Here is a 27704-nt window from a genome sequence, read left to right on the forward strand (position 1 = left end):
CTTTCAGTAAGGAGGTTGTGATTTTCGAGTCGTACAACTGTCTATTATGACTTCCTTAAGATGAAGCATGACTTGCCGCAAATGGAATATCCAGCTCTAATATACCCAAAGGCCGGATGAGGACAAGACCATGGTTGTTTACGCTTCAACTCAGTTTCCCGAGAATACGCAGAGTGTAATTGCTCGGGCATAATATATTCATGTGATAACAAGAAGGGTTGGAGGTGTCTTCAGTGGCAAGGAGGTAAAAAAATGAGTTGGGAAGTGAAATTATTTTGTAAGGTCCCTTTGCTCAAGGCGAGAGACGAGAAGGGAAAGTTGTTGAATCTTTAAGTGGTATTTATTCATCAATGAGACAGAAAATAGATCTACATGCAATCATCAAGTGTTGCTGTGAGCATGCTAGGCCAAGGGACTTACTCACGTACATCGTTCCTACTTAATGAACAAACTAGGCGTGAAGAATCTGTTCATAACACCTAGCTTGAGGGAGGGTGTTGAGGAATTAACGACTAGTACAGCTGTGCCTTAGCTGTAATCTGTTATGGTTAGTTAGACTAGAGTTAGTGACAGTTGGTCTAGCTTAAGTCGGTTAATTAATCTGTTAGATAGTTTTCCTATTGATCAGTTTTTTGATTGACATGAAATTTACTCTAAATTTGCAGCCTCTTAGTTCTGCTGACATTTCATAAAAGGAGTGTGACAAATGATATTGTTTTATGTGTACAATGGCTCTAAGTAGACTATAAGTTCCTAATTCTGTTTAGTGCATCAAAGAATATATATCATGGAACTCAGAATCTAACTTCCTACCAGAAGCAAACTCATGAACTTCACCATTAATTTCTACTGAACTGCAGCCCGGTTCTTTCTCGATATGTTTATCCTTCATTGATATCCTTTCATCCATAGCTTCTTCAAGCAAGCCCGAGGCTGCATACATATTTGCCATCAATACATAGCCACTGCTTTCATTTGGATCCAACTCAAGCAAATTCTCTGCTGACCATCTGGCCAACTCCATGTTCCCGTAGCTCCTACAAGCCGATAACAAAGAACACCATATGACAGCATCAGGTTCCATTTTCATACTTCTTATAACCTCGTCTGGCTTCTTCAACTAGTACCTGCTTCGACCAAGAATATCGGACCATACAACCATAGTGCTTGATTGATGGTTCAATACCATATTCTTTTTTCATTAATTGGAAGTAGTATTTAGCTCTATCTACCAATCCGGAGTGATTGCACGCGGTTAGTACACCGATGAAACTCACAGAATCCGGTTTCAGAATGGAGCATTGTAGCCTCGCGAATAGCTTAATCGCATCATCCTCAAATCCATTAGTAGCTAAGCCCAAAATCATAGAGTTCCAAGAAGACAACCCTTTATTTGAGATGCTTATAAAAACATGCCACGCCATTTCAACGTTTCCACACTTGCAATACATGTCTATTATTGCAGTAACAACAATGACATTCAACTCCACATTGTTCTTCTTAACATACTTATAAATCCAATTCCCTTGTTGAAGTGCTCCTAAGTGTCCACAAGCATTCAACAAGCTCACCAAAGTGAATTCACTAGGCTTAATATTTTCCTCTTGCATTGTGCTAAATAGTTCCAATGCTTCATTCCACTTCCCATTTCTAACAAAACCACTTATCATACTGTTCCAAGAAACATCATTTCTAGTTGACATTTTACTAAACAACCTCCAAGAATCATCGATTTCTCCCGATTTAGCTAAGCCCATGATCATGGAATTCCAAGAAACAACATCCTCAATCTCATCCTCATCAAACAATTTCCTTGCTTCAACCAAAAAACCACAACTTGCATACATATACAACATAGTATTTCTTATGAATGTGTCAAATTCTAGGCCTAATTTGATGATTCTCCCATGAAGTTGAGCTCCATTTTTTGCAAGACCACCTCGAGCATATGCCTTAAAAATCGAAGGATAAGTAAGCAAGTGTGGTTGTACTTGTGAACTGCTCAACATTTCAATGATGAGATGAATTGCATATTGCGGAGTTGAATTCTCTGAGAAACCTCTAATGATAGTATTCCAAGTGAAAAGATTTGGATTTTCTATGTGAGTGAAAACCAAGTTTGCATAATTGATGTCACCAATGGGTGGAGACTTGGCTGAAAACGCAAGAACGCGGCTAGATGCTATTTTATCCTTAATTAGACCACTTTTTATGAGATGAGCATGAATCTTTTTGAGGTCTGTCATAGTGGTACATTTGGTTTCTAACATATGAAGATATGGTTGATCTGAGATGAACTTAGAAATGGAAGTTGATGAGCAAACACTTGATGACATCTCTGTTTTATCAAGAATGTGTAGAAAGAGAGCAATTTGTTAAGTATGAATAGCAGCTCTCAACTGGCATAATAGATAAGGTATGTAGGGCCTATTTAGCACTAGGCTGATTTAAGGTCTTTCACACCAAAACTAAGCTCATGCCCCATATCAGGAAATTAATTACATATTCATATCCTTTTACCTTGATGTCGCTTCAATAATTACCTAAAATAGCTATTTTTTCTTTTCTCAACATGACGTCAGCGCTCTTTTGTGTTTTGTCTTTTTTGTTTTATTTTGGGAAAGGTTCATCCTTTCTTTTCATGTGAAAAAATATTTTCTTCCTTTTTACCTTTATATTTTAAAAATAAAATAAAATATAGTAGTTAACTTTTTTTAGACTAATAAAAATGTAGGAAAATTAAATAATTAGATTACAACAAGATATAATTTAAAAAATCACTATCTTATTTATTAAAATCAAAATTAGTAAAAAATATATTTTATATACTCCTTTTTTTTCTCATTTATTTATTTATTTTTCTCTTTTTTCCCCTCAAATTTCCCCATTTTTCTCCGATATTTGTTCCTTTTATTTTTGCATTTTTAATTTTATTTTTCAATTTCTTTATTTCTTGTTCCTCTCCTTTTCTTTTTTTCGATTATTTTTTATTCTTTATTTTTATTTTCCTTTTCCATTCATTTTTTCTCAAATCATAATATTCATTATTGTTGCACCACAATTTAATTTTATATATATTGTTATGGTATCATTGTTGTTGCTTCAATCCTTCCGTGAGACCTCCAATTTCTTCCAGTAAAAGGGATGCCCTCTTCCATCTCTAAACTAACTATTTTCCGCTGCCCATTGCTCAAATTCCCATCATAGAGATCGATCATAAATACTTGTAATGATTATAACAAATGGTGCTCTGACAAATGTAAGTTATTCTTTACCTTGAGAAGCTTTTTATTTTTGTTTACTTCACATTGCTTTTTAGCTAATTCTTTTCCTTTTTTTTTATATCTTGTCGAGCAGTGTGGAGCGTCTATTGCTCAAACAACGGCTATTGACCAAAAATTGCTCATATTTCCACCATAAATGTTGATTGGGAGAACCTTTAATGATTAAATGAGTGGTGCTTCAATAGATGTAAGTTATTCTATTTCACTACAAAAAAAAACAGCATTTAGCGACTGACGAAATCCGTCACTAATCTATGATTTTCCGTCGCTAAGCCGGATTTGCAATAGATTTGCGACGGATTTTTGGCTGTTGCTATTTCGCTCGTTAGTAATCTCTTAGCGACGAAAAATGAGTTTCGTCGCAAGTTTAGCGACGTATTAGAGACGAATGATATTCGTCGCCATTTGTTAGTGACGTACTGATCCGTCATTATACTTATATAGTTCGTTGCTAATTTCATAATTAATTTCGTCATTTCAAATAAATTCGCGACAAAATTTATGTCACTAAAATGTTTCGTTGCTAATCTGTCGCCAATATTTTTTTATAGCAACGACCAAATCATCATTAAATTTGTTGCTAATAATTTTCTTGTAAAATAAATTAAATAACAATTACTAAATACCTCTAAATACAAACATTCATATAAAATAATATTTAGAGGGTTCAAAATCTATAGATAGCAAAATCTAAATCACATACTTTTGGTGGAAAACATCAAAAGCAATTTGTCAACTATTCTCAAGAGAACCTACATTCATCAACTATTGTTAGCGCACAATTTATACCTTTTAAAAAGACAGACAACATAAAAATAGAAGACTAATCAATGGGAGTGAGCACTTGATGTACCCGCTCCTTCATAACCGGAAGAAAATGATTAGTAAGGGCAGAAATCATTTGCTTTACAAACACATCCATATTTCTTGTCGATGTTGATTGAGAAACTGAAGGTTCTACAAATGACGAGGCACAAAGATTCTACCCGTAGTAAGTTCTTGCTTCAGATTCAAGACCGTATATTCTTCGCTCTTTTCTCCCTCGGCAGCTTGATAGTATGCTTCACATTGATCAATATCAGATTGAGAAGTTGTTTTTTTCTGTAATATTTCTTCATATTTTTCCTATAATAAATTAAGATAAAGAGAACATTAAAGATTAGGAATAAAATTATAATGGAAGGAATTGGCCTAGAAGGACATTTTACAGTACCAAATCCTCCACTTATCAGAGCAGTGTTAGACAAATTGGCTATACTTAAACTTCCTATATGGCTTACAGAAGTTGATATCAGCAAGAATCTTGATAAAGAAATTCAGATCAGGGTACTTCACCTACAATAACAATAAAATCGGTTCAAAAGCTTTTTTTACTTTCTTAAACTACATGTCAAATCAAAACCAGACAAACACATTGATACAGAGGAAGTATTATTAATGATTTGATGATAATAGTTTTTTGTGAATATGATGACAGGCTAAATATGTAGAGATGGTTTTGAGAGAGGGATTTTCACATCCAGGTGTAAATGGAATCATGCTTTGGACAGGATTACATTCTAATGGACGTTATCAAATGTGTTTAACAGATACCAATTTTCATAACCTTCCTGCTGGGGACATAGTTGATAATTTGCTGAAAGAATGGAAAACTGGTGTGGTGCAAGGTGAAACTGATGAACATGGTTCATTTAGCTTTTCTGTTTTTTAGGTGAGTACAAAATCAATGTCAAATTTGGAGAACATAATAGCTAATTCAACATTCTCACTATGCAGAGGAGATGACACCAAGCACTTAAAGGAAATTACAACAAGAGAAAAAGTGAGATTCATAGATAAAAGTAAAAGACTTTCCCAAAGGAAGTATAACTATAAGCACCACTTACAATTATTCACAAACTTGATGTCATGAAAGATTACTACTGTTTCATAGGCTTTATCCGATCATCTTATACCACATTAGGCAGAAGGAGATAATTGCCATACAAGATGTTATCAACAAAGTCATTAAATCATAACATATTAGTTGGTAGGCAAGCTAACAAGGTAATACAATCAATTAACAAATTACTCCTAATTTCCTACCGAATTAAGCTGGAATTTATCTCAAAATGGAAGTCTCAAAACCTTACCATAAGCTAGTTAGAAGAATCAAAATCCAATCATACTACTATAAATAACTAGCTATTATACAACTTATGATCAAATTGTCCAACTAAAGAAGGAAAAACAAATATACGCATATCATATGCCATTTATAATCATATACCAATTTTGAACAAATCCATTAATCACTCAAATTATACCATAATTAAGCCATTTTCTAATAATAATCAGCTAGTTACTCCAATTATTTTCCAAAATCAAACATATCAATTAACAAAAAAAATCAATGATTAAATTATGCGTACAAATTATTTCTAATTTGAATAAGGAACAAGTTGATTAACAAAAAGGGATTTAAAGCGGACCATCGCCAAAATGAATGAATAGATAGAAATAATCAGTTAAGCATATGAGTAACAAGATAACAGTAAGCAGTCTTAAACAAATAAATTAAACTTTAACAGAAAAGTATATAAACAAGTAAGCGTTAATAGAATGACATTAAAGGGACCTACCTAGATGGATCCTTAGCTTAATTTAGAAAATTTACCGGAGCTTTTAACTTGTTTCTTCGTATTCATAGCTGTTGGCCGGAGCTTTAATGCTCTTGCCGTTATCCTCCTCAAACTCGCATGGAGTCGTTGTTGCTGGCCGGAAAAGAGAGAAGGCGGAGGTAGCGACTGCTGTTCGTTTGGAACTGCGTCGTTATCTTCTCCTGGGTGTCGCCGGCGTTTGCTGATGTTGCTCGCTGGAGCTGGCTGTTATCGGTGCTCACCATTTCTGCTTGCTGCGTGAAACTGATATTGCTGTCGTTTTTTGCCGGAGAGAGAGGAAACTGGTGGCATAATCTCTGTGTTGCTGCTGTTGCCGGACGGAGACCGCCTGGTTGCTCATCGTTTGGAGCTGCTGCCAGCGATGGAGGTTCACTGGTGGTCTTCGCGCGCCTGCCGGAGGTCTCCATTGTTGTTCGCTGCTCGTTCTCCAGGCTGCACTGACCAGAAAGAAGGACGGAGAGGAGGGCAAAAGGGTTCTGGGCGGCGGATTTGGAGAGGAGAGGAGGAGAATGAAAAAAATTAAGGGTTTGGGGTCTTTTGTATAAAATAAGAAAGCAAGGGTCTTAAATTAGGACCATTGATCAAATTCGGATGAGCGGATGAGATTGTCTCTTGGAGTTTGATGAATCATGATGGACGGATGAGATTAAATGAGAGTAATTAAAATCTGAAATTGGAGTTTGCAACGGACTTAGTGACGGATTCTAACATCCGTTGCTTTCAAATAAATATATATATTTAAGAAAAAATTATATTGACGGATATTTTCGTCACTATATAATATAATTTTTATAAAAATATATTTAATAGTTTAGCAACCTTTTTTTGGTCACTAATTCCGTTGCCCAATATTAATTAAATTTGTCACCACTACTTTGTTGCTAAATCCGTAAGGAAAATTAGGCGCCAAATTTTCACGCTAATAATTAGCGACGGATTAAATATTCCGTTGCAAATCTGTTGCTATATTATAAATCAAAAATAATTTGTTAATTTTGTAACAAAATGGTTATTCCGTCGCAAATCTGTCGTTATATAGTGACGGAATATTGTTCGTCGCTAATATCCGTCGCTAAACACTGTTTTTTTAGTAGTGTTTCCTTAGTATCTTTTCATTTTTGGTTAATTCTTTTTCAGTTATATCTTTTTGACCAGTGTGTATCATCTATTGCTTCTGTGAAGTCAAGGAAATATGTTTAGATTTGTAAAAGAAATCTTTATATTTGTAATTATAGACCGTTGCTTGAATGTGATCTGACACCAAAGTGTAAGTGAATAAAAATAGTTTTGCAGTTTTGTCGCTGAATAACTATCTGCATTTTAATTTTTTTGCTTTGATCACATGTAAAATGCAATTAGTTATTCATCGAAACGCCATTTTGATATTATTTTCATAAAAGAAATAAATTGAAAATAGTTATTTATATCAAATAGTTGTTAAATAATAAATTTTAATTTTTTTCCTTTGATCACATGCCGTGGCCGACATAGAAATTGATATAAATATTTTCTAATAAAAAACTTAATATTTTAAGTCATAAATTTAATATATATATCAATTACTATAATTAGATAAAATAAAATAAAACATAGTATTTTGAAAGATACATGTCATGTACTTATAGCCCACGTAAGACGAAAGGGCTAGAAAATTACTTATAAAATAAGTTTGGGGAGGGAGGGGGTAATAGGACCTTAGTATAATATAAGTGTGTTTCTGAGATTTCGGGCATAGATTGGGGTACTTATGCATTTTCCCTTTATAATATTATACATAATATGATAAAACATTGAAAATGTAATCTAAATCAGGTAGGCAATCCCGCAAATATTGTTACGTATAATCTGATATTATCCATTGCAATACGCAATCATTTATTTTGTATATATATAATATTGGAGTCCCAAATTATTAACATTTTGAAGTATATGTTAAAATTTATAAATGAAGACTTTAATTTGATACTTATCGTACTAAATACGTCATAATATTTGTATGACTATTATATTATCAGAAATGTGGTGGTTTGTGCATGTACATCGTCCTATCCTCTTTAGATGTTATTTGTGGATTACATTGAGTAATTTATTATTGTTATTGTTGGAGTTGAGATATTTAGTTAGTTGTTTGTCTGAACTCGTGATCTATAATCAACTAGTAAATGTATTTATAGGGGCTGGATTCCATATGTTTTCTCAGCAAAAGCCACATCAAGAATTAATATATTAGCTTATCTATATACCAAACTTTTGTTGAAATGGCTATGTATGATATTGCCTTTTCTTCAAACCACAGCCAAATTAATGGAATCGAAGAAGAAGAAGTAGTTGTAGTGATGATACCTTTTTTATTACAAGGTCATCTCAATCAACTCCTCAATATCTCTCGAGTAATTTCTTCCTACAATTTACCAATCTATTATCTTTCCTACGCTGACAAAATTAAGCAAGTTAAAAATCGTGTTTATGGTTGGGACCCTCTAACCACTTGCAACATCTATTTCCATGAATTCCCAAATCCACCATCTGGTGAACAATATTCTTCAAATAAATCTTTGTCCGAAAGGGAGTCACAAAAATTCATACTACCCCTCCTTGAAGAAACCCTTATGTTGCGCGAGCCTGTGGGGGCATTCTTACAAGAGGTTTCCAAAAAAACACGCAAGGTAGTAGTCATTTATGACTCTATGATGGCTAGTGTTGTTGAAGACGTTGCTTCTATACCAAATGCAGAGGCCTATTGTTTCAACTCCTCGTCTGCTTTTATGATAAGTTCCATGTATGTGGAAGAGGAACTAATACGACTCCATCTCCCCTTGTTTATTGGCAAATTTGCCGCGAGAGTTCTACTCCCAAGTGGATTTGAATTTCCCAATAATCTTCCGTCCTATCAAAGTAGTTTCATACCCGAGTTTATGGACTTTAGTATAAGGCAAGACTTGTATAAAAAATTCTGCTCTGGAAACCTTTACTACACATGCAAGGCGATTGAGGGGCCTTATATCGATGTTCTTGCAAGGTTCAATAGGTTACTAAGAAGAAGCCCTAAGCAATGGGCTATAGGTCCATTACTTTCAATCGCGACCATAAATGATGATCAAAACAACATTAATCGTCATGGGTGTTTGAAATGGCTAGACAAACAAGAACCAAACTCTGTAATATTAGTGTCATTTGGAACAACAACTTCCTTATCCACAGAGCAAATCAAAGAGCTCGCTATAGGGTTGGAAAAGAGTCAACACAAGTTCATTTGGATAGTGAGTGATGTGTTGTTAAAAGAAGGCGAACAAGTTCAAATTCCCAAAGGTTATGAAGAGAGAGTACAAGGAAGAGGGCTCGTGGTGAAGGACTGGGCACCCCAATTGGAAATCTTAGGGCACTCAGCAACAGGAGGTTTCTTGAGTCACTGCGGGTGGAATTCTGTACAAGAGTCTGTTACTATGGGAGTTCCATTAGCCACATGGCCTATGATTTTTGACCATCCAAGGATTGCAGTGCTTGTCACAAAGGTCCTCAAAATTGGCATCACAGTGAAGGATTGGGAACGACGTGATGAGTTAATTACATCCATAACTATTGAGATCGCGCTAAGAAAATTGATGGCTTCCCCAGAAGGAAATGAGGTGAGGAAGAATATGGTTGAATTAAGTAAAAAAGTGAGACAATCCATCACTCTTGGTGGGGATTCTAAGAGAGAGATGGATTCTTTCATTGCTTACATTACTAGATCAAGTTCAATTTGTAGGTGTGCTTGTTTCTGAAGACACTAAAATGTTCTAGTTTTTCTACTTTGCTTTACATGTTGTTTGGATGGTTCTTACCTATTGTATTGCATGTATACTATATCTTTTGTATTTAAATATAATATTTATTTTGATTGTTATTAAAATTTATTATATTGTTAAAATCCCCTATATATTCCTTAATGGTAAGAATGCTCATTTTATGTAATGATTAATTTGGTGGAACGTTCTCGTCCTTACCTTTTTTTCTCTTCTAATTATATTGTTAACTATTATATTACTTCCCATGGTTCAATTTGTGTCTTACTTTTATGTTTAGTTATTTTTAAAAAAAAATAAAAAATAAAAAAATACTATTTATAATCAGTAACTCCTTAATTGCAAGTCAAAAAGTCTTATTTATTTTTAAATTCTCTTTTTTTTTTTGTCAGACTAACACACATAAAATGAACGGCGGGAGAGTACTTAATATTATTTAGATGTATATTCATCTCTAATATATAGTTATACATTATCTATATACAATTATATATTATTTAAATAATATCGATACATTACAAGCATGCAGTCATTTTGTTGAAATAATTTGTGTTGACTATACATATTGGTATAGCTCGTTAGAAAACTTATTTCAAGAACTTCAAAAATCCCTAAAGATTCAAGTCGTGTATTTTTTTTTAATTGGATCGAGGGGAATTATAAGGGGGTCGACAATCAAACGCTCACTAATAAGATAAAAATTCTGACAGTGATTTCTTACCATTAAAATTCAATGTACTTATGTTGTTGTAATTGCAACCTACCCATTTTACATGTCTTCCTTTTATCATGGGTTTCTTGGTCAAACATGTGAATATTTTACTGATTTTTTGTAATTTCAAATTCTTTGCTCGTTTAAATTAGTTTATAAATATATTATTATTTCTTTAATCTGTGTTAGTTCTTTGCATATGAAGCAATTTTGATTACCTTTTTGGTCAATTGTTTGTTCTTAATTATTATTTCATTCGTTTTAATTTATTTATCCTAAAAAATTTAAAAATTTACTTTTAAAAAAAACATTTCATTTTGTTAATAACTTTTTAAGTTCAACTTTTCACATATCATCTTTAAGATTATAATATTAAAGGACATTTTAGTACATTTGATAAATCTTTTTATTTAAAACTACTAGATTCAATTTTTTTTTTTTGAATCTAGTAGTTTTAAATAAAAAGCCTTCAAGTTAAAGCCTTTATATCAAACGGGACTAGGTGGGAAATCAATAAAAAATAAAAAATTAAGCCTCTAAGATAAGTTTTTTTTGTTTGCTATCCAATGTCCGGAGCCCACATTAGAGCTCCTGCTTGATTTGGATCGCGCTCTATTGTGTTCATTATGGAATGGCGCTCCTAACATGATTTTCTCTATATCTAGGGCACAAACTTAAGACACTGGTTAAGGGTGAAATAGTCTCACCACTATACCACAACCCATATTGGTAGGTAAGTTAATTTTCACTATATATAAACATAGGACTAGTGGTGGATCGATGTTATCATGGAACACTTATTATGCTTAAAAAATCATATTTGTCAATTTCACTATTTTCCCCTTTGTTCATATTATCCTCTTGAAAAAAAAGAAAGAAATTGCGGATCTTCAAAATTTGTTTAAACTTCCAAAGATCATATTAATTGTAGAAGTAAAATAGGGAAAAAAAAACAATTAATTCTATCCTAATTTAGTAAGTCATCAATTAATTTATGATAAATATTTTTAGTAAAATGTCCATCTAAAACGAGACAGAGAAAGTACGAACTAATTGATTAATTCAACAACAAGCACGCTGCTAATCAAGATTGTTTTTATGTTTCCCACTCGATATCTCTATTGGATTGACCGCTTGAGCCTTACAAAAATAGTTCCTACTTTGTCTGCCTCGACTTTCTCAGTCACAATCAAAGGTAGAACTGTCCATTCTAATATTATATATATATTAGTTAACCTAAAGCGTGCTCATTCCATAGTTTAGACGTCTGATTTTTAAAAATAAATAAAAGTAAGTTCATTTGTAAATATCCTTTGAGCAACCCTATGATATTTAAAAAGATCCTTAATTTTCAAGTTAATTAGTTTTGTAATTTAAATATAACCGTAGCTAATAGTTTTTTATTTATAATAGGGAAAATGCATAAGTAGCCCCCAACCTATGCCCGAAATCCCAAACACACACTTATACTATACTAAGGTCCTATTACTCTCCGAACTTATTTAATAAATAATTTTCGACCCCTTTTCGGCCTACGTGGCACTATCAACCAAATATCTTGAAAAAATTGTCAACACGCGCTAGGTCTAGAAGATAGTGCCACGTAGGCCGAAAAGGGGTAAAAAATTACTTATAAAATAAATTTGGGATGGGGGATGGGAGTGGAGGGGTAATAGGACCTTAGTATAATATAAGTGTGTAGATTTTGGGCATCTGTTAGGGGTACTTATGCATTTTCCCTTTATAATATTATATATAATAAAATATGATAAAACATTGAAAATGTAATCTAAAACAGGTAGGCAATCCCGCAAATATTGTTACGTATAATCTGATATTATCCATTGCAATACGCAATCATTTATTTTGTATATATATAATATTGGAGTCCCAAATTATTAACATTTTGAAGTATATGTTAAAATTTATAAATGAAGACTTTAATTTGATACTTATCGTACTAAATACATCATAATATTTGTATGGCTATTATATTATCAGAAAGGTGGAGGTTTGTGCATGTAACATCGTCCTATACTCTTTAGATATTATTTGTGGATTACACTGAGTAAGTTATTATTATTATTGTTGTTGTTATTGAGATATTTAGTTAGTTGTTTGTCTGAACTCGTGATCTATAATCAACTAGTAAATGTATTTATAGGGGCTGGATTCCATATGTTTTCTCAGCAAAAGCCACATCAAGAATTAATATATTAGCTTATCTATATACCAAACTTTTGTTGAAATGGCTATGTATGATATTGCCTTTTCTTCAAACCACAGCCAAATTAATGGAATCGAAGAAGAAGAAGTAGTTGTAGTGATGATACCTTTTTTATTACAAGGTCATCTCAATCAACTCCTCAATATCTCTCGAGTAATTTCTTCCTACAATTTACCAATCTATTATCTTTCCTACGCTGACAAAATTAAGCAAGTTAAAAATCGTGTTTATGGTTGGGACCCTCTAACCACTTGCAACATCTATTTCCATGAATTCCCAAATCCACCATCTGGTGAACAATATTCTTCAAATAAATCTTTGTCCGAAAGGGAGTCACAAAAATTCATACTACCCCTCCTTGAAGAAACCCTTATGTTGCGCGAGCCTGTGGGGGCATTCTTACAAGAGGTTTCCAAAAAAACACGCAAGGTAGTAGTCATTTATGACTCTATGATGGCTAGTGTTGTTGAAGACGTTGCTTCTATACCAAATGCAGAGGCCTATTGTTTCAACTCCTCGTCTGCTTTTTTGATAAGTTCCATGTATGTGGAAGAGGAACTAATACGACTCCATCTCCCCTTGTTTATTGGCAAATTTGCCGCGAGAGTTCTACTCCCAAGTGGATTTGAATTTCCCAATAATCTTCCGTCCTATCAAAGTAGTTTCATACCCGAGTTTATGGACTTTAGTATAAGGCAAGACTTGTATAAAAAATTCTGCTCTGGAAACCTTTACTACACATGCAAGGCGATTGAGGGGCCTTATATCGATGTTCTTGCAAGGTTTAATAGGTTACTAAGAAGAAGCCCTAAGCAATGGGATATAGGTCCATTACTTCCAATCGCGACCATTAATGATGATCAAAACAACATCAATCGTCATGGGTGTTTGAAATGGCTAGACAAACAAGAACCAAACTCTGTAATATTAGTGTCATTTGGAACAACAACTTCCTTATCCACAGAGCAAATCAAAGAGCTCGCTATAGGGTTGGAAAAGAGTCAACACAAGTTCATTTGGATAGTGAGTGATGTGTTGTTAAAAGAAGGCGAACAAGTTCAAATTCCCAAAGGTTATGAAGAGAGAGTACAAGGAAGAGGGCTCGTGGTGAAGGATTGGGCACCCCAATTGGAAATCTTAGGGCACTCAGCAACAGGAGGTTTCTTGAGTCACTGCGGGTGGAATTCTGTACTAGAGTCTGTTACCATGGGAGTTCCATTAGCCACATGGCCTATGATTTTTGACCATCCAAGGATTGCAGTGCTTGTCACAAAGGTCCTCAAAATTGGCATCACAGTGAAGGATTGGGAACGACGTGATGAGTTAATTACATCCATAACTATTGAGATCGCGCTAAGAAAATTGATGGCTTCCCCAGAAGGAAATGAGGTGAGGAAGAATATGGTTGAATTAAGTAAAAAAGTGAGACAATCCATCACTCTTGGTGGGGATTCTAAGAGAGAGATGGATTCTTTCATTGCTCACATTACTAGATCAAGTTCAATTTGTAGGTGTGCTTGTTTATGAAGACACTAAAATGTTCTAGTTTTTCTACTTTGCTTTACATGTTGTTTGGATGGTTCTTACCTATTGTATTGCATGTATACTATATCTTTTGTATTTAAATATAATATTTATTTTGATTGTTATTAAAATTTATTATATTGGTAAATCCCCTATTCCTTAATGATAAGAATGCTCATTTTATGTAATAATGTACACTATATCTTTTGTATTTAAATATTATATTTATTTTGATTGTTATTAAAGGGAAAATGCACAAGTACCACCCCAGCCTATGCCCGAAATCCCTGAGACACACCTAACCTTTACTAAGGTCCTATTACCCCCCTGAACTTATTTTTTTATTAATTTTCTACCCCTTTTTGGCCTACGTGGCACCATCCTTGAAAAAAATGTCAACACGCGTTGGGCCCACAAGATAGTGTCACGTAGGCTTAAAAGGGGTAAAAAATTATATATAAAATAAGTTCGGGGGGTAATAGGACCTTAGTAAAGGTTAGGTGTGTCTCAGAGATTTTGGGTATAGGCTAGGGGGTACTTATGCATTTTCCATTTATTATATTGTTAAATCCCCTATTCCTTCATGATAAGAATGCTCATTTTATGTAATAATTAATTTGTTGGAGCGTTCTCGTCCTTACCTTTTTTTCTCTTCTAATTATATTGTTAACTATTATATTATTTACCATGGTTCAATTTGTGTCTTACTTTTATGTTTAGTTATTTTTTTTTAAAAAAATAAAAAATAATCACTATTTATAATCAGTAACTCCTTAATTGCAAGTTAAAAAGTCTTATTTATTTTTAAATTCTCCTTTTTTTTTGTCAAACTAACACACATAAAATGAACGGCCGGAGAGTACTTAGTATTATTTAGATGTATATTCATCTCTAATACATAGCTATACATTATCTATATACAATTATATATTATTTAAATAATATCGATACATTACAAACATACAATCATTTTGTTGAAAATAATTTGTGTTGACTATACATATTGGTATAACTCGTTAGAAAACTTATTTCAAGAACTTCAAAAATCCCTAAAGATTCAAGTCGTGTATTTTTTTTAATTGGATAGAGGGGAATTATAAGGGGATCGAAAATCAAACGCTCACTAATAAGATGAAAATTCTGACAGTGATTTCTTACCATTAAAATTCAATGTACTTATGTTGTTGTAATTGCAACCTACCCATTTTACATGTCTTCCTTTTGTCATGGGTTTCATGGTCAAACATGTGAATATTTTACTGATTTTTTGTTATTTCTAATTTTTTGCTCGTTTAAATTAGTTTGTAAATATATTATTATTTCTTTAATCTGTGTTAGTTCTTTGCATATGAATCAATTTTGATTACCTTTTTGGTCAATTGTTTGTTCTTAATTATTATTTCATTCGTTTTAATTTATTTATCCTAAAAAAATTTAAAAATTTACTTTAAAAAAAACATTTCATTTTTTTAATAACTTTTTAAGTTCAAATTTTCACATGTCATCTTTAAGATTATAATATTAAAGGACATTTTAATACATTTGATAAAATCTTTTTATTTAAAACTACTAGATTCAATTTATTTTTTTGAATTTAGTCGTTTTAAATAAGAAGTCTTCAAGCTAAAGCCTTTATATCAAACGGGACTAGGTGGGAAATCAATAAAAAATAAAAAATTAAGCCTCTAAGATAAGTTTTTTTTTTGTTTTCTATCTAATGTCCGGAGCCCACATTAGAGCTCTGGCTTGATTTGGATCGCGCTCTGTTGGGTTTATTCTGGAATGGCGCTCCTAACATGATTTTTCTCTATATCTAGGGCACGAACTCAAGACCTTTGGTTAAGGGTGAAATAGTCTCACCACTATACGACAACCCATATTGGTAGGTGAGTTAATTTTCAATATATATAAACATAGGACTAGTGGTGGATCGATGTTATTATGGAACACTTATTATTCTTAAAAAATCATATTTGTCAATTTTACTATTTTCCCCTTTGTTCATATTATCCTTTTGAAAAAAAAGAAAGAAATTACGGATCTTCAAAATTTGTTTAAACTTCCAAAGACCATATTAGTTGTAGAAGTAAAATAGGAAAAAAAAAACAATTAATTCTATCCTAATTTAGTAAGTCATCAATTAATTTATGATAAATATATTTAGTAAAATGTCCATCTAAAACGAGCTAGAGAAAGTATGAACTAATTGATTAATTCAACAACAAGCATGCTGTTAATCAAGATTGTTTTTATGTTTCCCACTCGATATCTCTATTGGATTGACCGCTTGAGCCTTACAAAAGTAGTTCCTACTTTGTCTGCCTCGACTTTCTCAGTCACAACCAAAGGTAGAACTGTCCATTCTAATATTATATATATATTAGTTAACCTAAAGCGTGCTCATTCCATAGTTTAGACGTCTGATTTTTAAAAATAAATAAAAGTAAGTTCATTTGTAAATATCCTTTGAGCAACCCTATGATATTTAAAAAGATCTATCTCCCCCCCCCCCCACCCCCACCCCAAACTTATTTTATACGTAATTTTCTACCCCTTTTCGGCCTACGTGGCACTATCAACCAAATATCTTGAAAAAATTGTCAACACGCGCTAGGTCCAGAAGATAGTGCCACGTAGGCCGAAAAGGGGTAGAAAATTACGTATAAAATAAGTTTGGGGTGGGGGTGGGGGGGGGGGGTAATAGAACCTTAGTATAATATAAGTGTGTCTTTGAGATTTCAGGCATAGGTTGGGGTATTTATGCATTTTCCCTTTATAATATAATATATAATATAATATGATAAAACGTTGAAAATGTAATCAAAAACAGGTAGCCAATCCCGCAAATATTGTTACGTATAATATGATATTGTCCATTGCAATAAACAATCATTTATTTTGTATATATATAATATTGGAGTCCCAAATTATTAACATTTTGAAGTATATGTTAAAATTTATAAATGAAGACTTTAATTTGGTACTTATCGTACTAAATACGTCATAATATTTATATAACTATTATATTATCAGAAAGGTGGAGGTTTGTGCATGTACATCGTCCTATCCTCTTTAGATGTTATTTGTGGATTACATTGAGTAATTTATTATTGTTATTGTTGGAGTTGAGATATTTAGTTAGTTGTTTGTCTGAACTCGTGATCTATAATCAATTAGTAAATGTATTTATAGGGGCCGGATTCCATATGTTTTCTCAGCAAAAGCCACATCAAGAATTAATATATTAGCTTATCTATATACCAAACTTTTGTTGAAATGGCTATGTATGATATTGCCTTTTCTTCAAACCACAGCCAAATTAATGGAATCGAAGAAAAAGAAGAAGTAGTTGTAGTGATAATACCTTTTTTATTACAAGGACATCTAAATCAACTCCTCAATATCTCTCGAGTAATTTCTTCCTACAATTTAACAATTTATTATCTTTCCTACGCTGACAAAATTAAGCAAGTTAAAAATCGTGTTTATGGTTGGGACCCTCTAACAACTTGCAACATCTATTTCCATGAATTCCCAAATCCACCATCCGGTGAACAATATTCTTCAAATAAATCTTTGTCCGAAAGGGAGTCACAAAAATTCATACTACCCCTCCTTGAAGAAACCCTTATGTTGCGCGAGCCTGTGGGGGCATTCTTACAAGAGGTTTCCAAAAAAACACGCAAGGTAGTAGTCATTTATGTCTCTATGATGGCTAGTGTTGTTGAAGACGTTGCTTCTATACCAAATGCAGAGGCCTATTGTTTCAACTCCTCGTCTGCTTTTTTGATAAGTTCCATGTATGTGGAAGAGGAACTAATACGACTCCATCTCCTCTTGTTTATTGGCAAATTTGCCGCGAGAGTTCTACTCCCAAGTGGATTTGAATTTCCCAAAAATCTTCTGTCCTATCAAAGTAGTTTCATACCCGAGTTTATGGACTTTAGTATAAGGCAAGACTTGTATAAAAAATTCTGCTCTGGAAACCTTTACTACACATGCAAGGCGATTGAGGGGCCTTATATCGATGTTCTTGCAAGGTTCAATAGGTTACTAAGAAGAAGCCCTAAGCAATGGGCTATAGGTCCATTACTTTCAATCGCGACCATAAATGATGATCAAAACAACATTAATCGTCATGGGTGTTTGAAATGGCTAGACAAACAAGAACCAAACTCTGTAATATTAGTGTCATTTGGAACAACAACTTCCTTATCCACAGAGCAAATCAAAGAGCTCGCTATAGGGTTGGAAAAGAGTCAACACAAGTTCATTTGGATAGTGAGTGATGTGTTGTTAAAAGAAGGCGAACAAGTTCAAATTCCCAAAGGTTATGAAGAGAGAGTACAAGGAAGATGACTCGTGGTGAAGGATTGGGCACCCAAATTAGATATCTTAGGGCACTCAGCAACAGGAGGTTTCTTGAGTCACTGCGGGTGGAATTCTGTACTAGAGTCTGTTACCATGGGAGTTCCATTAGCCACATGGCCTATGATTTTTGACCATCCAAGGATTGCAGTGCTTGTCACAAAGGTCCTCAAAATTGGCATCACAGTGAAGGATTGGGAACGACGTGATGAGTTAATTACATCCATAACTATTGAGATCGCGCTAAGAAAATTGATGGCTTCCCCAGAAGGAAATGAGGTGAGGAAGAATATGGTTGAATTAAGTAAAAAAGTGAGACAATCCATCACTCTTGGTGGGGATTCTAAGAGAGAGATGGATTCTTTCATTGCTCACATTACTAGATCAAGTTCAATTTGTAGGTGTGCTTGTTTCTGAAGACACTAAAATGTTCTAGTTTTTCTACTTTGCTTTACATGTTGTTTGGATGGTTCTTACCTATTGTATTGCATGTATACTATATCTTTTGTATTTAAATATAATATTTATTTTGATTGTTATTAAAATTTATTATATTGTTAAAATCCCCTATATATTCCTTAATGGTGAGAATGCTCATTTTATGTAATGATTAATTTGGTGGAACGTTCTCGTCCTTACCTTTTTTTCTCTTCTAATTATATTGTTAACTATTATATTACTTCCAATGGTTCAATTTGTGTCTTACTTTTATGTTTAGTCAGTTTTTTTTTTAAAAAAAAAAAATCGCTATTTATAAACAGTAACTTATTAGTTGCAAGTTAAAAAGTTTTATTTATTTTTAAATTCTCTTTTTTTTTTGTCAAACTAACACACAATAAATGAACGGACAGAGAGTACTTGATATTATTTAGATGTATATTCATCTCTAATACATAGTTATACATTTTCTATATACAATTATATATTATTTAAATAATATCGATACATTATAAACATGCAGTCATTTTGTTGAAAATAATTTGTGTTGACTATACATATTGGTATAACTCGTTAGAAAACTTATTTCAAGAACTTCAAAAATTCCTAAAAATTCAAGTCATGTATTTTTTTTTAATTGGATCGAGGGGAGTTATAAGGGGGTCGAAAATCAAATGCTCACTAAAGAGATGAAAATTCTGACAATGATTACTTACCATTAAAATTCAATGTACTTATGTTGTTGTAATTGCAATCTACCCATTTTACATGTCTTCCTTTTATCATGGGTTTCTTGGTCAAACATGTGAATATTTTACTGATTTTTTGTGTCTTCAAATTTTTTACTCTTTTAAATTAGTTTATAAATAAATCATTAGTCATTATTTCTTTAATCTGTGTTAGTTCTTTGCATATGAAGCAATTTTGATTACCTTTTTGGTCAATTGTTGGTTCTTAATTATTATTTCATTCGTTTTAATTTATTTATCCTAAAAAAATTTAAAAATTTACTTTAAAAAAAACATTTCATTTTTTTAATAACTTTTTAAGTTCAAATTTTCACATGTCATCTTTAAGATTATAATATTAAAGGACATTTTAATACATTTGATAAATCTTTTTATTTAAAACTACTAGATTCAATTTATTTTTTTGAATTTAGTAGTTTTAAATAAGAAGTCTTCAAGCTAAAGCCTTTATATCAAACGGGACTAGGTGGGAGACCAATAAAAAATAAAAAATTAAGCCTGTAAGATAAGTTTTTTTTTTTGTTTTCTACCCAATGTCTAGAACCCACATTAGAGCTCCGGCTTGATTTGGATCGCGCTCTGTTGGGTTCATTCTGGGATGGTGTTTCTAACATGATTTTCTCTATATCTAGGGCTCGAACTCAAGACCTTTGGTTAAGGGCGAAATAGTCTCACCACTATACCACAACCCATATTGGGTAGGTAAGTTAATTTTCACTATATATAAACATAGGACTAATGGTGGATCGATATTATCATGGAACACTTATTATGCTTAAAAAATCATATTTGTCAATTTTACTATTTTCCCCTTTGTTCATATTATCCTATTGAAAAAAAAAAAAGAAATTGTGGATCTTCAAAATTTGTTTAAACTTCCGAAGACCATATTAGTTGTAGAAGTAAAATAGGAAAAAAAAACAATTAATTCTATCCTAATTTAGTAAGTCATCAATTAATTTAGGGAAAATGCATAAGTATCCCCCCAGCCTATGCCCAAAATCTCTGAGACACACCTAACCTTTACTAAGGTCCTATTACCCCCTCGAACGTATTTTTTAATTAGTTTTTAACCACTTTTCGACTTACGTGGCAATATAAACCAGATAGGTTGAAAGCTTTGTTCAACACGCGCTGGGCCTAGCTTTTTCAACTTTCTAAAAAGTAAGCTATCAATTCAAAAGTAGCTTTTACACTTCCCAAAAATTCAAAAAGCTATCATTTTATGTTTTAGATAAAAATATTATTTATAATCTACTTTGTTAATATATTTTTAGTTAGTTTATAGATTTCAATGTTTATAATTTTATTTCAAATTTGGGCTTGTAAAATTTTGTAATTATTATATATATAATTTTATTTTATTTATAGATAAAAAAAATATTACTTATAATCTACTTTGTTAATATATTTTAGCTAGTTTATAGTTTTCAATGTTTATATATTTTATTTCAAATTTGGGCTTGTAAAATTTTGTAAATATTATATATATAATTTTATTTTATTTATAGATAAAAAAAATATTACTTATAATCTACTTTGTTAATATATTTTAGCTAGTTTATAGTTTTCAATGTTTATATATTTTATTTCAAATTTGGGCTTGTAAAATTTTGTAAATATTATTCATATAATTTTATTTTATTTATAGATAAAAAAAATATTACTTATAATCTACTTTGTTAATATATTTTAGCTAGTTTATAGTTTTCAATGTTTATATATTTTATTTCAAATTTGGGCTTGTAAAATTTTGTAAATATTATTCATATAATTTTATTTTATTTATAGATAAAAAAAATATTACTTATAATCTACTTTGTTAATATATTTTAGCTAGTTTATAGTTTTCAATGTTTATATATTTTATTTCAAATTTGGGCTTGTAAAATTTTGTAAATATTATTCATATAATTTTATTTTATTTATAGATAAAAAAAATATTACTTATAATCTACTTTGTTAATATATTTTAGCTAGTTTATAGTTTTCAATGTTTATATATTTTATTTCAAATTTGGGCTTGTAAAATTTTGTAAATATTATTCATATAATTTTATTTTATTTATAGATAAAAAATATTATTTATAATCTACTTTGTTAATATATTTTAGCTAGTTTATAGTTTTCAATGTTTATATATTTTATTTCAAATTTGGGCTTGTAAAATTTTGTAAATATTATTCATATAATTTTATTTTATTTATAGATAAAAAATATTATTTATAATCTACTTTGTTAATATATTTTAGCTAGTTTATAGTTTTCAATGTTTATATATTTTATTTCAAATTTGGGCTTGTAAAATTTGTAAATATTTTATTTTGTATTAAGATCCGAAGTTACAATCATATTGTTATAGTTTTCAAATTTGAAGTTAGCAATTTACTGTGTAAATATTTCGTTTTGTATTCAGTTTGACTGTATCCTTTAATCTTATTAATTTAACATAATGAACGTTGATATTTCCAAAAAAAATATTTTCTACTCATGTGAATTTTACCGTCTTTACGAAAATTTCTATTCATTTAACGTTTCTTAAGTTTAGCTTATCACACAGGTAGGTGAAAATATATTTGATCTCTTTTTCAAACACCGTTAAGTTGTAAAAAATTGAAAAAAACCAAAAAACCAAAAGATCTGACTAAAACCGAAACCGAAAAAACTGACTTTGCGTGGTTTGATTTGGTATTTAGATTTAATAAACCGACATAATTGATATAGGTTTTTTTTAATGAAAAACCGAACCAAACCGACCTATGTACACCCCTACCTCTAAGTCATCAAGAATCGTGGTTGATTCAAAGGTTAGTTTTTTCTTGATTTTATTTTGTTAGCTTTTCGAAGAAAGGAGCAATTTAACTTGTGATAATGGAGATTTTTTTTTCCAAACATGAAGCAATAATAAAGAAGAAGACAATTGAGTTAATATTTATTTTTTTCAAGTTTATTTTAACACATGGCCAATTTTTATTGGTTAGTGCTGTCTAAAAACTGTACCCACGCGCCTAACATAGGTGAAGTCACGGACTCAGCCACGTAGGTCGAAAAGTGGTAAAAAATTAACTAAAAAATAAGTTCGGGGAGGTAATAGGACCTTAGTAAAGGTTAGGTGTGTTTCAAGGATTTTGGGCATAGACTGGGGGGGTACTTATGCATTTTCCCATTAATTTATAATAAATATTTTTAGTAAAATGTCCATCTAAAACGAGATAGAGAAAGTACGAACTAATTTGTTAATTCAACAACAAGCACGCTACTAATCAGGATTGTTTTTATGTTTCCCACTCAAGTATGAACTAATTGATTAATTCAACAACAAGCATGCTGTTAATCAAGATTGTTTTTATGTTTCCCACTCGATATCTCTATTGGATTGACCGCTTGAGCCTTACAAAAGTAGTTCCTACTTTGTCTGCCTCGACTTTCTCAGTCACAACCAAAGGTAGAACTGTTCATCCTTAATTTTCAAGTTAATTAGTTTTGTCATTTAAATATAACCGTAGCTAATAATTTTTTTATTTATAATAGGGAAAATGCATAAGTAGCCCCCAACCTATGCCCGAAATCCCAAAGACACACTTATACTATACTAAGTTCCTATTACTCTCTGAACATATTTAATAAATAATTTTCTACCCCATTTCGGCCTACGTGGCACTATCAACCAAATAGCTAGAAAAAATTGTCAGAATGTGCTGGGTCCAGAAGATAGTGCCACGTAAGCCGAAATAGGGGTAGAAAATTACTTATAAAATAAGTTTGGGGGGAGTGGGGGAGGGAGGGGGGTAATAGGACCTTAGTATAATATAAATGTGTCTCTGAGATTTCGGGCATAGGTTGGGGGTACTTATGCATTTTCCCTTTATAATATAATAAAGAATATAATATGATAAAACATCATAATATTTGTATGACAATTATATTATCAGAACGGTGGAGGTTTGTGCATGTACATCGTCCTATCCTCTTTAGATGTTATTTGTGGATTATACACTGAGTAAGTTGTTATTATTATTATTATTATTATTATTAGTATTATTATTTTTATTATTATTGTTATTTTTGTTGAGATATTTAGTTAGTTGTTGTCTGAACTCGTGATCTATAATCAACTAGTATATGTATTTATAATGGCTGGATTCCATATGTTTTCTCAGAAAAAGCCACATCAAGAATCAATATATTAGCTTATCTATATACCAAACTTTTGTTGAAATGGCTATGTATGATATTGCCTTTTCTTCAAACCATAGCCAAATTAATAGAATCGAAGAAGAAGAAGTAGTTGTAGTGATGATACCTTTTTATTACAAGGACATCTCAATCAACTCCTCAATATCTCTCAAGTAATTTCTTCCTACAATTTACCAATCTATTATCTTTCCTACGCTGACAAAATTAAGCAAGTTAAAAATCGTGTTTATGGTTGGGAACCTCTAACCACTTGCAACATCTATTTCCATGAATTCCCAAATCCACCAACTGGTGAACAATATTCTTCAAATAAATCTTTGTCTGAAAGGGAGTCACAAAAATTCATACTACCCCTCCTTGAAGAAACCCTTATGTTGCGCAAGCCTGTGGGGGCATTCTTACAAGAGGTTTCCAAAAAACACGCAAGGTAGTAGTCATTTATGACTCTATGATGGCTAGTGTTGTTGAAGACGTTGTTTCTCTGCCAATTGCAGAGGCCTATTGTTTCAATTCCTCGTCAGTTTTTATGATAAGTTCCATGTATGTGGAAGAGGAACTAATACGACTCCATCTCCCCCTTGTTTATTGGCAAATTTGCCGCGAGAGTTCTAATCCCAAGTGGTTTTGAATTTCCCAATAATCTTCCGTCCTATCAAAGTAGTTTCATACCCGAGTTTATGAACTTTAGTATAAGGCAAGACTTGTATAAAAAATTCTGCTCTGGAAACCTCTACTACACATGCAAGGCAATTGAGGGGACTTATATCGATGTTCTTGCAAGGTTCTATAGGTTACTAAGAAGAAGCCCTAAGCAATGGGCTATATGTCCATTACTTCCAATCGCGACCATTAATGATGATCAAAACAACATCAATCGTCATGGGTGTTTGAAATGGCTAGACAAACAAGAACCAAACTCTGTAATATTAGTGTCATTTGGAACAACAACTTCCTTATCCACAGAGCAAATCAAAGAGCTCGCTATAGGGTTGGAAAAGAGTCAACACAAGTTCATTTGGATAGTGAGTGATGAGTTGTTAAAAAAAGGCGAACAAGTTCAAATTCTTAAAGGTTATGAAGAGAGAGTACAAGGAAGATGACTCGTGGTGAAGGATTGGGCACCCAAATTAGATATCTTAGGGCACTCAGCAACAGGAGGTTTCTTGAGTCACTGCGGGTGGAATTCTGTACAAGAGTCTGTTACTATGGGAGTTCCATTAGCCACATGGCCTATGGTTTTTGACCATCCTAGGATTGCAGTGCTCGTCTCAAAGGTCCTCAGAATTGGCATCACGGTGAAGGATTGGGAACGACGTGAAGAGTTAATTAGATCCATAACTATTGAGATCGCGCTAAGAAAATTGATGGCTTCCCTAGAAGGAAATGAGGTGAGGATGAATATGGTTGAATTAAGTAAAAAAGTGAGACAATCCATCACTCTTGGTGGGGATTCTAAGAGAGATGGATTCTGTCATTGCTCACATTACTAGATCAAGTTCAATTTGTAGGTTTGCTTGTTTTTGAAGCCACTAAAATGTTCTAGTTTTTCTACTTTGCTTTACATGTTGTTTGGATGGTTCATACCTATTGTATTGCATGTATACTATATCTTTTGTATTTAAATATAATATTTATTTTGATTGTTATTAATATTTATTATATTGTTAAATCCCCTATTCGTTAATGCTAAGAATGCTTATTTTATGTAATGATTAATTTGGTGGAACATTCTCATCCTTACCTTTTTTTTCTCATCTAATTATATTGTTAACTATTATATTACTTCCCATGTTTCAATTTGTGTCTTACTTTTATGTTTAGTTTGTTTTAATTTTTTTTTTAAAAAAATCACTATTTATAATCAGTAACTCCTTAGTTGCAATTTAAAAAGTCTTATTTATTTTTAATCAATTTGTGTCTTACATAAAATGAACTGACAGAGAGTACTTACTATTATTTAGGTGCATATTCATCTCTGATACATAGTTATACATTATCTATATACAATTATATATCATTTAAATAATATCGATCCATTACAAACATGCAGTGATTTTGTTGAAAATAATTTGTGTTGACTATACATATTGGTATAACTCGTTAGAAAACTTATTTCAAGAACTTCAAAAATCCCTAAAGATTCAAGTCATGTATTTTTTTTAATTGGGTCGAGGGGAATTATAGGGGGGTCGAAAATCAAACGCTCACTAATAAGATGAAAATTCTGACAGTGATTTCTTTCCATTAAAATTCAATGTACTTATGTTGTTGTAATTGCAATCTACCCATTTTTACATGTCTTCCTTTTATCATGGGTTTCTTGGTCAAACATGTGAATATTTTACTGATTTTTTGTATTTTTAAATTTTTTGCTCTTTTAAATTAGTTTATAAATAAATTATTAGTCATTATTTCTTTGATCTCTGATTAGTTCTTTGCATATGAAGCAATTTTGATTACCTTTTTGGTCAATTGTTGGCTCATAATTATTATTTCGTTTGTTTTAATTTGTTTATCCTAAAAAAAAAATTACTTCAAAAAGAATGTTTCACTTTTTAATAACTTTTTAAGTTCAACTTTTCACATGTCATCTTTAAGATTATAAGATTAGAGGATATTTTAATACATTTGATAAATCTTTTTATTTAAAACTACTAGATTCAAATTTTAAAATAGGACCAATACAACAAAGCTAAAGCCTTTATATCAAACGGGACTAGGTGGAAAACCAATAAAAAAATAAAAAAATTAAGCATCTAAGATATGTTTTATTTTTGTTTCCTATCCAATGTTCGGAGCCCACATTAGAGCTCCAGCTTAATTTGGATCGCGCTCTATTGGGCCCATTCTGGGGTGGCGCTCCTAACATGATTTTTTCTATATCTAGGGCTCAAACTCAAGACCTCTGGTTAATGGTGAAATAGCCTCACCATAACCCATATTGGTAGATAAGTTAATTTTCACTATATATAAACATAGGACTAGTGGTGGATCGATGTTATCATGGAACACTTATGCTTAAAAATTCATATTTGTCAATTCGATTCTTTGATGCACAAAGTTTTGAGATTATTACACCAAATCGAAGAATTGAACCTTTGACATAGCAAAAATAAAGAAAATGGCCAAATGACCCCCCAATCTATAACCGGATTTCCAACTACACACTTATACTTCACAGGGGTCCTATTACCCCCTGAGCTATTTTAAAGTGGAATTATTTCTATGACATCTTGCACGTTGATAACTAGGAAGAAGCTTAAAAATCGGAAATAGTTATTTTTGGAAAGAATTTAAAAATCTAGAAAATTTGGTTAAATATGGGAAAAAGTGAGTTTTTGGTCAACTTTAAATAGTCATAACTCCTAGCTCAGGATGATTTAGGTGTAGTTCCATTTGTGTTTGCAAAGTTTGTGGAATGGTCTTTCCAATGCCGCCGAGTTTGCTCGATTTTGAGTTCGTATGAGTGCGGTATGCCCTTCGGAAGTTGGGCTGTTGGAATAGAGAAGTCACCCGAATTTGTAAGGGTATTTTGGTCTTTTCCCTAACCAATTCTTTTGGTTATATTAAGGATTTAGACTGATTTTTAGATCAGTTTTTCCCTTTTTAAAAGAGTGAGAGTGAGGGTTTGTGAGTGAAGAGGAGAAAGAGAAGAACAAGCAAGGAAGATCGTCGTGGTTTTCGTCGGGGGTGATCCCTATTAAGGTATGTGAGATCATAGAATTGGGTTGGTTCTTTCCCCCACACGCCAAACTCGTTT

The 27704-nt window shown here is 32.0% G+C and overlaps 3 protein-coding genes and 1 pseudogene across 3 annotated transcripts; 3 read left to right on the plus strand and 1 right to left on the minus strand.

Moving 5' to 3' along the window:
• Positions 1-11: 11 nt before the first annotated feature.
• Positions 12-2423, minus strand: LOC102603760 (pentatricopeptide repeat-containing protein At2g42920, chloroplastic-like; annotated as a pseudogene).
• A 5779-nt stretch (positions 2424-8202) lies between these two features.
• On the plus strand, positions 8203-9708 carry LOC102604098 (zeatin O-xylosyltransferase-like). The gene has a single exon (XM_006356332.1). The coding sequence runs from the start codon at positions 8203-8205 to the stop codon at positions 9706-9708; it is 1506 nt and encodes a 501-aa protein (XP_006356394.1).
• Positions 9709-12689: 2981 nt separating this feature from the next.
• Positions 12690-14195, plus strand: LOC107062310 (zeatin O-xylosyltransferase-like). The gene has a single exon (XM_015312824.1). The coding sequence runs from the start codon at positions 12690-12692 to the stop codon at positions 14193-14195; it is 1506 nt and encodes a 501-aa protein (XP_015168310.1).
• A 3708-nt stretch (positions 14196-17903) lies between these two features.
• LOC107062311 (zeatin O-xylosyltransferase-like) lies at positions 17904-18551 on the plus strand. The gene has a single exon (XM_015312825.1). It carries the CDS (start codon positions 17904-17906, stop codon positions 18549-18551), a length of 648 nt encoding a protein of 215 aa, XP_015168311.1.
• The last annotated feature ends 9153 nt before the right edge of the window (positions 18552-27704 follow it).

Source organism: Solanum tuberosum, unplaced genomic scaffold (genome assembly GCF_000226075.1).
Source record: "Solanum tuberosum cultivar DM 1-3 516 R44 unplaced genomic scaffold, SolTub_3.0 scf00217, whole genome shotgun sequence".
Taxonomy (NCBI): domain Eukaryota; kingdom Viridiplantae; phylum Streptophyta; class Magnoliopsida; order Solanales; family Solanaceae; genus Solanum; species Solanum tuberosum.